Consider the following 14,280-nt stretch of genomic DNA (forward strand, 5'->3'; position numbering starts at 1 on the left):
TTGGTGTTGGCATTATGTTATGCTTTAGCTATTGAAAAATAGCAGATCTATACAAGCTCACCGCGCGCCACAGAGTGACGAGCTTGTAGGTCTGCTATTTTTGAAAAATCGTGAAAATATTTATTTCAGAAAACTGCGAGGATTTTGAAGAATTTCTTTTCGAGGTCAGGCTATAGTGATGGGATGAAGAATCGGGATCGGTTCGATTAATCAATCAGACCGGTCTGATTAATCAGTCCGATTAATCGGGACTGTCTTTACAGATAAACAAACCCAAAAGTAACACCTTGAACAGATCTACAAGCTCACAATATTAAATATAAACGGTATTTAAGTTAACTCTGACTTGCTCTATAAGGCTGTTACATGTATTTTTCAGAATGGACAAAATTATTATAATTTTTCAATACAGAATGAGATCATATATCGATATATCGGTAATATCGGTTATCGGCCATAACGGCAATTCATTTAAATAATAAAAACAGTATTTTATCCTTTTCATTAGCACGTGCATTCCATAAATTCCATAGGGCTGCATGAGTCCACAGCTGGACATATGACATCATCAACTTGCGACGCGAGCATCTCCTATTGAGTGAAAGATTCTCTATTTAAGAAAGAAATACAATACTTAAATTGTTTTTATTTTTAAATTTAGAGTATAATGTTTTGAAGCATATTTATCTAAATTAGCCAGGGTTCCCAAATAGTGGGTCGGGACCCATTTGTGGGTCGCGGACACATTGTTATGGGTCCCTTGATCATTGGTTTCACACATATAATTAAAATATACAAATATAATTCATTAATGAATTAATTGTAAAAAAAAAAGTTATTATTTCAAAACATTTTCAGGAAAAATAAATTTTTCAGGAATTCAATAAACATTAAATGTTTGTTTGTTCCACAAACTCACCCCGATGCCCTCGATCTAGGCCTAAATAAACTTGACCTTGGACCTCAGTCACTTTGATGCCCTCGATCTAGGCCTAAATAAACTTGACCTTGGGACCTGCACTCACCCCGACGCCCTCGATCTAGGCCTAAATAAACTTGACCTTGGACCTGCACTCACCCCGACGCCCTCAATCTAGGCCTAAATAAACTTGACCTTGGGACCTGCACTCACCCCGACGCCCTCGATCTAGGCCTATAAATGAACTTGACCTTGGACCTGCACTCACCCCGACGCCCTCGATCTAGGCCTATAAATGAACTTGACCTTGGACCTGCACTCACCCCGACGCCCTCGATCTAGGCCTATAAATGAACTTGACCTTGGGACCTGCACTCACCCCGACGCCCTCGATCTAGGCCTATAAATGAACTTGACCTTGGGACCTGCACTCACCCCGACGCCCTCGATCTAGGCCTATAAATGAACTTGACCTTGGGACCTGCACTCACCCCGACGCCCTCGATCTAGGCCTATAAATGAACTTGACCTTGGGACCTGCACTCACCCCGACACCCTCGATCTAGGCCTATAAATGAACTTGACCTTGGACCTGCACTCACCCCGAAGGCCCTCGATCTAGGCCTATAAATGAACTTGACCTTGGGACCTGCAGTACTCACCTTGATGCCTTCGATCCTGAAGCCCAGGGTGGCGGTGGAGCTGAGCGTCTCCCTCCACTGCATGTAGCGCGGCTTGGTGACCGCCTGGCCCTCGTGCTCCTGGGCCGTGGGCGCGCCCGGCTCCACCTCCACCATCTTCTGGTACATGTCGGGCCGCAGGGACGGCTTCTTGCGCGCCTTGGTCAGCTCCTCCTCCAGGTACGTCCTGTGGGGCGGGAGAGAGAGAGAGAGAGAGAGGTAGGAGGGAGGTAGGAGAGAGAGAGAGAGAGAGAGAGAGAGAGGTAGGAGGGAGGTAGGAGAGAGAGAGAGAGAGAGAGAGGTAGGAGGAAGAGAGAGGTAGGAGAGAGAGAGAGAGAGAGAGAGGTAGGAGGAAGGTAGGAGAGAGAGAGAGAGAGAGACAGAGATGTAGGTAGAGGGGGGTGGGTGGGTGGGTGGGAGAGAGAGAGAGAGAGAGAGAGAGAGAGAGAGAGAGAGAGAGAGAGAGAGAGAGAGAGGTAGGAGGGAGAGAGAGAGAGAGAGAGGTAGGAGGAAGGTAGGAGAGAGAGAGAGAGAGAGAGAGAGACAGAGATGTAGGTAGAGGGGGGTGGGTGGGTGAGGAGAGAGAGAGAGAGAGAGAGAGAGAGAGAGGTAGGAGGGAGAGAGAGAGAGAGAGAGGTAGGAGAGAGAGAGAGAGGTATGTAGGTAGGTAGAGGGGTGTGGCAGGGAGAGAGAGGTAGGAGGGAGAGAGAGGTAGGAGAGAGAGAGAGAGAGAGTGGTAGGAGGGAGGTAGGAGAGAGAGAGAGAGAGAGAGAGAGAGAGGGGTAGGTAGAGGGGGGTGGGTGGGAGGGGGAGAGAGAGAGAGAGAGAGAGAGAGAGAGAGAGAGAGAGAGAGAGACAGAGAGAGAGAGTTAGGGGTAGGTAGAGAGGGGGGGAGGGAGAGAGAGAGACACACAGAGACAGATCTTTCAGCTAAATATTGGAAGCTAAATATTGGAAAATGTATGAACATTTCTCAACATGGAAACAACATTGACGATTATGTAAAAAAAAGAAAGTGATTTTTCTCGAATAATTGATTACGTTATATGCAATCAGATGATTGCGACAGGCCTGAAAGAGACAAGGTTACTTTATTTGTCGCCAATCACACATGTGGCATACGAGCAAGCGGAACGCAAGTGTGACGTCCGTCCGTCCGTCCAACGCGCCGTACCGCGCCGACGAAAGCGCTAATGAAGCTATAAGAAGACAAAGATAAGGAAGATACTGTGTAAAGGGTATAAGGGGTATAATAGCATGAGGAAAAAAAGCCTTGCACATTCTCCGGCACCGTTAACACCCGGTCGATGCCAAAGTTTAGCGCACTTGGTTTAAAGATCTATAATAAAGGGTCCATTTCATTACCCAACCCTCCATCATTGGACCACCTGGAACCCCCTCAGGGACCACCGGTGGTCCCCCGGACCCCTAATGTGATAAGACTCCTCAGTGCATCATGCGTGTCACGTGTGCCGTGTCGCGCGTGTGCCGTGCCGTGCGTCGTGCGCAGGGACGGATTAAATCCCCACGAGGGCCCCTGCAGGGCCGGTAATCTTTGCAGGGCCCCCACAGCGCGCTTTCATGTTTTTTTCCGTGTTTCTATCATCTTTTTGACCTAAATTTAACAAAATCAACGGCCAACGAAGGGCCCCATGATGAGGAGCCCTTTTCAGGGCGTCAAACCTATAGTACTGCGCGGTCCAATTTCCTCCGAAGGGCCCTTTATAGAGCCACGGGGGGCCCCTGCAGGGCCACACAGCCCCACTGGCCCCAATGGCTAATTTGTCCCTGGTCGTGCGTGCGGTGCGTCCTCCCTCACCATCGTTTTCGTCGACTAAAACTAAGACAAAAAATGTTCGTCGACTACCTTTTTTCACTGACTAAAACTAAATAAAAACGAATCTATGATGACTAAAACTAAGACTAAATATACTGATTTCGTCAACAAATAAAAACTAGACTAAAATGTTAGGAAGGGACTAGTGGACAAGGGATCCAGTTTTATGCTGAGTTGCATGCTGAAAATAGCAGATATACAATCTCGCGACGCGTTGTGAGATTGTACGTATATCTGCTATTTTCAGCATGCAAAGTGTAAAATAATATGTCATTACAACGACATCAAGGCCTGTCAAAACACATTTCAGTCGACCAAATCAACTGTAGATTTAGTCGACTAAAACTAGACTAAACACTAACATTCCAGGTGACTAAAAAAATGTGACTAAAACTAAGTGAAAACTATTCAAAGAGACTATATGACTCAAAACTAAAATAAGAAATGTGCTGCCCCAAAAACAACAACACCGGGTCCTCCTCCTCCTCACCTCACGCCCATCTTGCAGTCCATGACGCAGGGCAGGTCGAAGTCGGCCAGCAGGTCCTCCATCTGGTTGTAGCGCTGTCCGTCCTTCTCCACGTCGCCGTGGTAGCCGGGGACGAAGGGACACAGCACGTCCTTCATCAGCAGGGACAGGCAGCGCTGCTCGCACTCACAGTGTTTCTGTAGACCGCCGGCAGACAGACAGGCAGACAGACAGGTTCAGGTTCAGGTTCAGGTTCATTTGTCATGCCATATTTATACAATGAAAATTATTTTTGCTCAGAGCACTCTCAGTCTTACATACACAGGACATAAACAAACATCTATAGTGCAAGAAAAAGACAAAAAAAACAGAATAAAAGTGCAAGTGAAGTGACAAAACAGTGCAATACAGTTCAAGGTCAGCTGTTCAGCAGCCTGACTGCCTGGGGGAAGAAACTGTTACTGAGACGGGTGGTGGTACGAGATTTGATGCTCTGTGGTAGCGTTTGCGGGGTGGCTGGTGTCTTCCATGATGTTGTGGCTTTTGTTTTCTGTCTGTCTGGCAGACAGACAGACAGACAGACAGACAGACAGACAGATATTTGTGTTGTTGTTTTGTTACCAATTGTTTTTGAGTGGTGCCGCGCCACTCCAATGCACAGCAATGAGCGTCCGTCCAGTCCAGTCCAGTCCAGGAAATAAGAAACATATAAAACCACCCCCCCCCGGCCCTCATAGACCACTGGGTATATAAGAATAATAAAGTCTGCACACCCAATTGATGCGCAAGGTCTTCACCGGGTGGTCCGTGTGGGGGTCCGCTGGTGATGCGTGTATAGGTATTGCATCATGCACCATGCATTTATAGTAAATGTATAGGACATTGAAGATTGTTTTTTTATCGACCGCACCATCAGTTGAGAAACGGTGCACTGTGAAATGGCCCCCCGGGCGGTGATGTACGTGTACGTGTACGACTACGACGATGACGCGTCAATGTTGTCAGTGACTCGGAAGTCGGAAAACTTCCACGGGAAAGTTAAAAGGGAGTTAGAATTTCAAAAGGGGGAAAGTGGTAGGCCTATTGTATATACCGGATTGACTGGTTGAGTCACCGCCGCCGCCACCAGTATAGGAAATGGCTTCGGGTGACTTTAACCCATTTAGACCCTGGGGCCGTGCGAGACATTTCTTGACGTCAGACTGAATTGGGTGCTCATTTGAGGGCAACTGTGGGAAAGGAATCGATCGGTGGTTCTCAATCACTATGTCAGTTAAATTAAAGGCAGAGTAAGTGATTTCACTTAATTCAAATATATCACTTATTTTTTTTGTTTCGTTGCGATAATCCTCTCTACTATAGAGTGTGCTGACCATATAAGGAGTTCCTCCCTGTCCCCAGTTAACCCCTGGGGGGGTCAAAAAACCTTAGGTTTCGTTTTTGTTCTCTATCCTGATTGGATGAAAGCTTGTGTCCCAAGGCAAAAACGAAACCTAAGGGTTTTTGACTGAAATCACTGACACCCCCTTTAAGGGCTTGATTTAATTAACCTCAAATTTAACCAATTAAATGAAGCCCTTAATACCCCCCCCCCCCCCCAACACACACACACACACACACACACACACAACACAACAGTGGTCCCCAGGTTTGATTCTCAATCAGGGTGGTGGTCCCCGCGGTTCACCATCAGTTGAAAAACTCTGGTATACGGTATCATGATATTAATAATATTAATGATAATAATAATGATGTGTGGTCTAAACCTCTCTACCCTCTGTACAAGGTTTATGGACGTGGTTATATTATTGTAGAGACAAACAAAGAGGAGCGGGACGGCAGACAGACAGACAGACAGACAGACAGACAGACAGACAGACAGACAGACAGACACAACGCAGCGTACCTTTAATATACGACCGTTGGCCCCGGCCTTGAAGCTCCCTGCATGCATGGGAGAAGACAGCAATGTTTAAAAAGAACACCAGAGGATTTAGAGAGCACGAACGAGAACACAGAGTATGAATACATGACGACGTCTGAGCACCGTGGCCCATTTGGACCTGACGGCCGTTTATACAAAATGTCTTCTAAAATCCTGACAGTTTTGATGAGAAACCCTGCACGTTTCAAAGGAAGCAGCGGATGAAAAGGAATTATAACGTTGATATTTTACAACCTAAAACATGGACCTTGGTTGAGAAAAAACTAAGTTGTCTGAATGAATGAATGAATGAATGAATGAATGAGTAAATGAATGAATGAATGAGTAAATGAATGAATGAATAAATGAATGAATGAGTAAATGAATGAATGAATGAGTAAATGAATGAATGAATAAATGAATGAATGAGTAAATGAATGAATGAATGAGTAAATGAATGAATGAATGAGTAAATGAATGAACGAGTGAATGAATGAATGAATGAATGCATGAGTGAATGAATAAATGAGTGAGTGAATGAATGAATGAATGAATAAATGAAGGAACCAGTGAATGAATAAATGACTTAACAAGTGAATTAATTAATGAATGAATGAGTGAATGAATGAACGAGTGAATGAATTAATGAACGAACGAGTGAATGAATTAATGAACGAACGAGTGAATGAATTAATGAATGAACGAGTGAATTAATTAATGAATGAACGAGTGAGTGAGTGAGTGAGCGAGCGAGCGAACAAATGAACGGTTTCTTTCGATGGTTTCAGTGAGACACGCCCCCTCCCTAATGCAGACCCATTGTCACTATAGTGTTTCCCACGTTGGACTCATCCTTGGTTCTGGTGGTGACTGATATATGGTCCTTTTAATAGCGTCGTGCGTGCGTGTCCGTGCGCGTACCTGCGTGCCCTGCCAGTTGTATCCAGGGGTACTTCTTCTTGAAGGACATGACAAAGGGTGACCAGTGGACCATGTTCTTGATCTTCTTCCATGACTTGTGCTGCGCGCACACACACACACACACACACACACACACACACACACACACACACACGGTTATAGTGGACCTGCAGGGTGCTATTTCACCCCCCCCCCCCCCCCGCCTTAGTGGCTATGTGTACAGTTATCACGAAGTCTCCCAGGGTTACCAGAGCACTTGTTTAGTTTTCCAGTCAAGGACAAGCCCCCCCCCTCCCCCCCCCCCCCCCCCCCCCTGCCAAACACTTTTCTGCTTCGTTTAATGGCCGTGAGAGGAGGGGGAAAAAAAAACACACAAGACTTCAATGATCGCATCATCACGCACGGCATGTTTGCGTGTAGCTGTGCATGCACACACACACACATGCACAAATGCACGCACGCACACACACAGACAGAAGGGTATCCCTGACCCTGGAAAGGAGAGAGGGTGGTTGTTAAGGAGTCTCCCCCCTCTGGCTGTCCTTCATTTTGGAACCTTTTTTTCACTCAACTCTGAACGACGGAGGGAGCCGGGGGTTTCCCCTGGCAACGCACGCAGGCACACACACACACACGCACAGTCACACACGCACGCACCCACGCAATCACATGTCACATGCACAAACAAACACACAGAATCGCCCGCCCGCACCCACGCACAAACACACAGACTCCCTGTCCCTGGGAAGGACATTGTGGGACTCCCTAAAACACACATGCACGCATGCACGCATGCACGCACGCACACGCACACGCACACGCACGCACACGTGTTGTCTTAACATGAAGAGGGGTTTTCTCTTCTTTTTTTCTTCCTAAGAACGGCTTGAGTACAGATGTGGATAAAACCTTCCTTGTAAGGCCAGATTCACTGGAAGACACTTTTTTTACGCACGGTGATGTAAGCGCACACGTGCACGCACGCACACGTGCGCGCGCACACACACACACACACACACACACACACACACACACACACACACTCTATTCTGGGGGAAATGGGTTCATTTCAAAGAACACACCATGCACGTTTCCTTATAGAGTTTAAGCCTGATTTAGCTCAAATAGCTCTATTTTTGGATTAAGCGTTAGATCAGGGGTGGGCAACTTTGACGATGCGGCCAATATATTTCCACACTCACTCCAGAGGGCCACAGTGCTATATTATACTGTCGTAGCGAAAAAAGCCGATCTACAAGCTCGCAATGCGACGCGTTTTGCTTTTTTCCCCTTTCTTATCATTTTTATCCCACGATTTTGTAACCCATTTTTCACCCCTGTGTCAATTATCAAATGTGATCCTGGGCTCTACACACCCTCCACCAACCTAGTCCCCATATATGGGGGACAAGGGGAGAGCAACGGACTTGAACTCATGCTTCCTTTATGCCTGAGTGTCCAAAGTTGCTCCTTTACACCTGACAGGGGGGAGTTTCCCTGGTTGGACGTAGCGCGTGGAAGGAACACGTTATTCCAACCAGTTCCTTTCCCCTCCATCAGGCGCCCCGGCTGGCCAGGGGGAGGCAGTTTAGAGACAAGGATTACTGCATGTTTTTTGTGAGGGTACCTACCCTAGGGGACACGGGGAGAACATGCAAACTCCACACAGAAAGGCCCTTTCGCCAACCCCGCCAATATAGGCTGAAGAGATGCGAGTTGAAAAGAGGTATTGTATTTACAGTATATTAAATTTAAAATAACCGCCCCCCCAAAAAAAACATGAAATAGTTGTGTTTGTTTAGTATCACATGGCGGTATAAAGAAACAACTTAGAAAATGTTCAAAACAAAAGAGATGTCTATGCATGGTCAAAATCTGTCAAATAAGACACATTATAAAACAGGTCGTTTCGAGGAAGCAATCCGATTGGTTGAAACAGCCTTCTAGCCGTGGTTCACAAACAACACCATGACTCCACACCTAATCAAAACAAAGAATTCAGCTGCTCCGTTTTCCCAGAGCGCTAGCAAAGTCGGTGGCTATAGGCTAGCTATAGTTTCTTGGGATATTTGTGGTCGTAGTGACTATATCTGTCATTAAAATAGTAGTTTTAAGGCTAACTGTTGTATAATTGAAATATTACACTTGAGGCTGTGGTTTAACGTGATTGCCACGACAGTGATGCGGTCAGGAACGAGACGTAGTCACATTTTCACACTCAGGGAGGACTAGGAACCCATTTAGAGGTGTTCTGGAAAAACTTCAAATGTTTATTTAAAAGAAGACATATGTTGCTAATGTATAGTGTGTATAGCAACAAAGATTCAAGAACCCCAAACATTGGGTACACGTACACGTCTTGAAAGGTAAAACCCGCAATGGACTCAAACCCGGAGTCGTCGACCCGCCTGTCTTCCTATATATCTTCTGTCGACAATTATGTATTATAGGCTACATGTGGAGCAGACCGCACGCTACACATGTCTAATGTTACTATATCTGTATAGTCTTTCAAGTCAAAACAGAAAGACGTGACCCTTGAAGAGGGTTCCCCGCGGTTTGAAAACAGAGGAGAGGAGAGGAGAGGAGAGGACATAAGAGGAGGGAGGAAAGGAGAGGAGAGAGAGAGAGAGAGAGAGAGAGAGAGAGAGAGAGAGATTTAAGATAAAGATAGGGCGAGCAGAGAACCATAGAAGGAGGTACAGTACTATCCAAGCAAGATAATCTGAATGTGATGAAAATACTTCAGCTGATGACTATCTATGGTTACAGACACGCTCATAATACGTGTGTGTGTGTGTGTGTGTGTGTGTGTGTGTGTGTGTGTGTGTGTGTGTGTGTGTGTATGTGCGTGCGTGCTGGAAGAAAGACATACAGAGAGTCACATGAGTATCCACTCCCCCCGCCCGTGAATCAATGGAGAGTTTAATCGCTGGCGATGTGCCACACACACACACACACACACACACACACACACACACACACACACGAAAAAATCACATGGTGGAAACAGCCTATTAGGCAGGCCAGAGCTGTCTCGGTGAGGGTCTCTCTCTCTCTCTCTCTCTCTCTCTCTCTCTAGTGTAAACACGGTCGTTCTATAACTCAGGGCTTTAAGTGTTGTTTTGTTTTTTTTCTTCGCTGGCTCTGTGGGTCCCTTTTGGAGAGAGAGAGAGGAAGTATTAAGACCCCGTAATGTCATTGACATTAACGGGGGGGGAGGGGGGGGGGGCTACACAAGGCGACAGCCACTTTGGAGAACGGTGAAACTGAACAGTCACTGCAAGTGTATATATAGGAAGAGACGCTATACGCTGCATGTACACGGCAGGCGCTGTCGAAGAGACGTTATACGCTGCATGTACACGGCAGGCGCTGTCGAAGAGACGTTATACGCTGCATGTACACGGCAGGCGCTGTCGAAGAGACGTCATACGCTGCATGTACACGGCAGGCGCTGTCGAAGAGACGTTATACGCTGCATGTACACGGCAGGCGCTGTCGAAGAGACGTCATACGCTGCATGTACACGGCAGGCGCTGTCGAAGAGACGTTACACGCTGCATGTACACGGCAGGCGCTGTCGAAGAGACGTTATACGCTGCATGTACACGGCAGGCGCTGTCGAAGAGACGTCATACGCTGCATGTACACGGCAGGCGCTGTCGAAGAGACGTTACACGCTGCATGTACACGGCAGGCGCTGTCGAAGAGACGTTATACGCTGCATGTACACGGCAGGCGCCGTCCATTATATCTCCCGAAGCCATTATTCTATAGTCATTTATCGACGATACGCTGCCAGCGATGCATCCGGGTGACATTTTTTTAGACTTCAGCGTCGGGGCTATAATTCAAAATGAGCAGGTTTAACACATTTATATAAGGACCCGAGGACGATTCTAAGATTTTACTTAAAAACTTTACGCTCTGAAAGAATATAATATTCAAAGATCTGCGCCACATTTTCACGGTTTTTTGTAGATCTGCTATTTTTCCCCCAACATGCTAAAGTATATAGCATATAATGGAAAGGGGCGAGGGACTGCGACTCTCTGTATGACTTTTCCGGGTGAGAGAGATAGTGTTCCCCCCACCACCATCCTCCAGTTAGTAAAGCAGAGCCTGCTGCTGGCTATCAGGATACAACATCCTGATATATAGCCAGACACCTGGCTCACCGCTGGCTCACCCAGACTATAGAACATCTCTCTCACTCACACTGACACACAGTGTGTGTGCGTGTGTGTGTGTGTGTGTGTGTGTGTGTGTGTGTGTGTGTGTGTTTGTGCGTGCGTGCGTGTCTGGTCTGTGTCAAAGTCCATGATAAGTAACAGAGCCATGTCATCATATGGAGATTTAAGTAGGGAAAAGCATTAAATACAAATCAGACGAAAGTGATATATAGGCGAGGAGAGGATGGTTCTCAATGATAACTGATGTCCGTATAATGTTAACAAACCATTTATTTTTGGCGAGATATGGGAGCGCCGCCGCTGCTGGCGTGGAAACCCTTCTTTCCACACATTGTGAAAACTATAAAAAGCTTGTAGATCTGCTTTTTTCCTTTTTCTTTTTTTTGTGTGAATGTGGCGCAAATTTTGAATGTATAATTCTTTCAGAGCGAACGTTTGTAACTCAACTCTTTTCTTCTGCATCAGGGGGGTGGGGGGTGGGGGGGGGGTCCCTGGAACAACATATTTTGAGATGGGGGGGGGTCGGATCAGGCTAATAGATTTTTTTTGGGGGGGGGGTCCTTCCTTGACATGAAAATGTTTGAGAACGACCCGATATAGAAACACGAGGTTTTTCTGAAAACTTAAACTATAGTCAGGATTATTCAGAAGACATTTTGTTATAGAATCGTCCTCAGTTCTAAAATGGGTTAATTCTATACAGCAAATAAAAAGTAGATGTGTCTAAAAAATATCTATATCTGCAGAAACATGGGCAACTGTACGGCCATTCGTTACGGACCATTTCATACACAAAGACAATGTGCTTTGCATAAATAAGGCATACGTGGAGAAACAAATAAGGAAGAAAATGTAGTATTGGAGAAAGAAAAAAAGAATAGAATCAGAAACATTAATTAACAATGGGTCATCATTATATAGGGTATAGATCGGAAATCGGCTCTGATCGCATGATTTCCAAAAAGATCGGGAAATCGAGGAGAAAAGATGGGATTTTTGAATTGTCTAATGTTTAAATCTCAAATAAAGACGTATAAAGCAATGAGATTTTGTAAAAGAAAAAAACTGTTGTGTTTATGCTATAGTTGTCCTCGGTCGGAGACTTGTCACACTCAAGAGGCGTGAAAAACACCTATGAAAACAAAAGGAAATGCAACCCCCCGGCTATGCATGACGGCATAGGTGTCTGTATAGTACTCTCTCTGGATGAGAGAGAGATACTCTTTAAGAGTTTTAACTTGACTTCAGTTCTATAAGCTGTATAGAACTGAATTCACTCTAACCAATACATCATTTTTTTTTTTTGCTATGATTCCATGCTTTCATAAGAAAGGAAAAAAAAACACACCGACAGTCATTCTAATAAAAGTATATAGTCACATTTTTTGCCTTTCGATAATCGAAAGGCAACACGACAGACTACACTATAGAGTGACATACATTAGGATATTTGCTATTTGTGACATGGCGTTAAGTGTTATGTAAAAATATTAGAGCTGGGACTCGATTAAAAAAAAAAAACTAATTAATCAGAGGCTTTGTAGTTAATTAATCTTGATTAATCGCATATCAATATTTAACCCGAGAACAGTGAGAAACCTTTTTTTTTTTCAAATGTTTTTGGTATCCCAGTGAATAGTGACTACGGGATTATTTTCAACATTTTACTGTCATTAATATACCTTAGAGTTGTTGCCTGTGTTGCCTATAGAACTGGAGGTCTGAAAAAAGAATCAGTAACATTATGAAGTACATCTCAGTGACATCACAAAAATGTACTTCATAATGTTACTGTTTTTACAGACCTTCAGTTCTCTAGACAACACAGCATGGAGGGGACTTTTTATTATTTCCAGTGCACACAACTCCTTAGAAAAATGCGTTTTATCCCAACAGTGATATATAGGCAGGTGATATATATAGGCAGCAAGTGCCTGTATAAAGTGTCTTCAGTGTGTCTATGAATACTCAAATGTGCTGTACATGGCTGGGCATGAGAAAACAAATAAAAACTACTTTATTACGGGGGAAACAAAAAGGTGCGATTAATTTATCTGTAATTAATCGCGATAGATTTTTCTGTAGTTAATCTCGATTAACGCGTTAAAGTCCCGGCCCTAAAAAATATAAAAGATCAGTTTACCTGCGCTCCGACCGACGACACGTAGACCACAGAAACCACCAAGATGACCACCGATAAGACCACAGCACTCCACACTGGACCCCAACATATAGACCACATGCTGGCTGGCTGGCTGGCTGGCTGGCTGGCTGGCTGGCTAGCTGATTGGCTGGCTGGATAGCTGATTGGCTGGCTGACTTGTTGGCTGGCTGGCTGACTTGTTGGCTGGCTGACTAGCTAACTGGCTGGTTAACTGGCTGGCTGGCTGGCTGGCTGGCTAGCTGATTGGCTGGCTGGCTAGCTGCTTGGCTGGCTGGCTAGCTGATTGGCTGGCTGACTTGTTGGCTGGCTGGCTGACTTGTTGGCTGGCTGACTAGCTAACTGGCTGGCTGCTGGCTGGTTGGCTAGCTGGCTGACTTGTTGGCTGGCTGGCTGGCTGGTTGGCTGACTGACTGGCTTTCTAGCGACCCAATGACATCGCTTCAGGTGTGTGTGTGTGTGTGTGTGTGTGTGTGTGTGTGTGTGTGTGTGTGTGTGTGTCTGTGTGTCTGTGTGTGTGTCTGTGTGTGTGTGTGTGTGTGTGTGTGTGTGTGTGTGTGTGTGGACGTTGACACAAGTCAGGCATGGCTCATTTGATTGACAAAGCAGTGACGAACACAATCTGGCCATGCAAATCCTCCACCAGGGATGAACCTACCGCGGGGGCAAAACACACACACACACACACACACACACACACACCACACACACACACACACGTGCCCACACACACACACGCGTCTATCCGGTCTATGTCAGGCTGGAAGTGGCTGTCGGATGTGAGGGCACTTGTGGGCATCATATCAGAAGTGTTACCGTGTCACCTGTTCTTGGCATTTCTCCTGGCCGGCCCCTATTTTTTTTTTATGTTCAAAAATAGCAGACCTTGGGCAGGAACCCTTTTTGGTAAGAAAGGAAAGGAAAGCTACTATGTTTTACCCAGGGTAACTGCATGGACTAAGCTAAAGAACTTGTTCACAGCCAGGCCCTGCTCATATAGAACATTTCATGGTAGGGGTTCAATGCCTTGTCCATAAAGGGCACTTCAGCGGTGGTCATTTTAAACGTGCCGGTCCGGGGATATACGAACTATAGCGTCCTTCGATATCAAGACCGCTCCGCAAACCGTTCGGCCACCGCTGCCTAGGTCTTTCAATTATTTTCTAGATGGCA

The 14,280-nt window shown here is 45.7% G+C and overlaps 1 protein-coding gene across 2 annotated transcripts in view; it reads right to left on the bottom strand.

Annotated features, from left to right (window-relative positions):
* LOC308334778 (uncharacterized protein) overlaps window positions 1-14,280 on the bottom strand; it is a 52,169-nt gene that overhangs the window by 10,357 nt on the left and 27,532 nt on the right. For both annotated transcript variants that reach the window (XR_013965923.1, XM_080791598.1), the window contains exons 6-9: window positions 6,751-6,850; window positions 5,812-5,849; window positions 3,927-4,102; window positions 1,582-1,786 (exon numbers count right to left, since the gene is read on the bottom strand). Coding sequence is in view for 1 of the 2 variants with exons in the window: in XM_080791598.1 (XP_080647724.1) it covers window positions 1,582-1,786; window positions 3,927-4,102; window positions 5,812-5,849; window positions 6,751-6,850 (519 nt within the window). In the remaining variant the exon portion in view is untranslated. The remainder of the gene's footprint in view (window positions 1-1,581; window positions 1,787-3,926; window positions 4,103-5,811; window positions 5,850-6,750; window positions 6,851-14,280) is intronic.

This window comes from Protomyctophum bolini (assembly GCF_963924005.1).
Source record: "Protomyctophum bolini genome assembly, chromosome: 19".
Taxonomy (NCBI): domain Eukaryota; kingdom Metazoa; phylum Chordata; class Actinopteri; order Myctophiformes; family Myctophidae; genus Protomyctophum; species Protomyctophum bolini.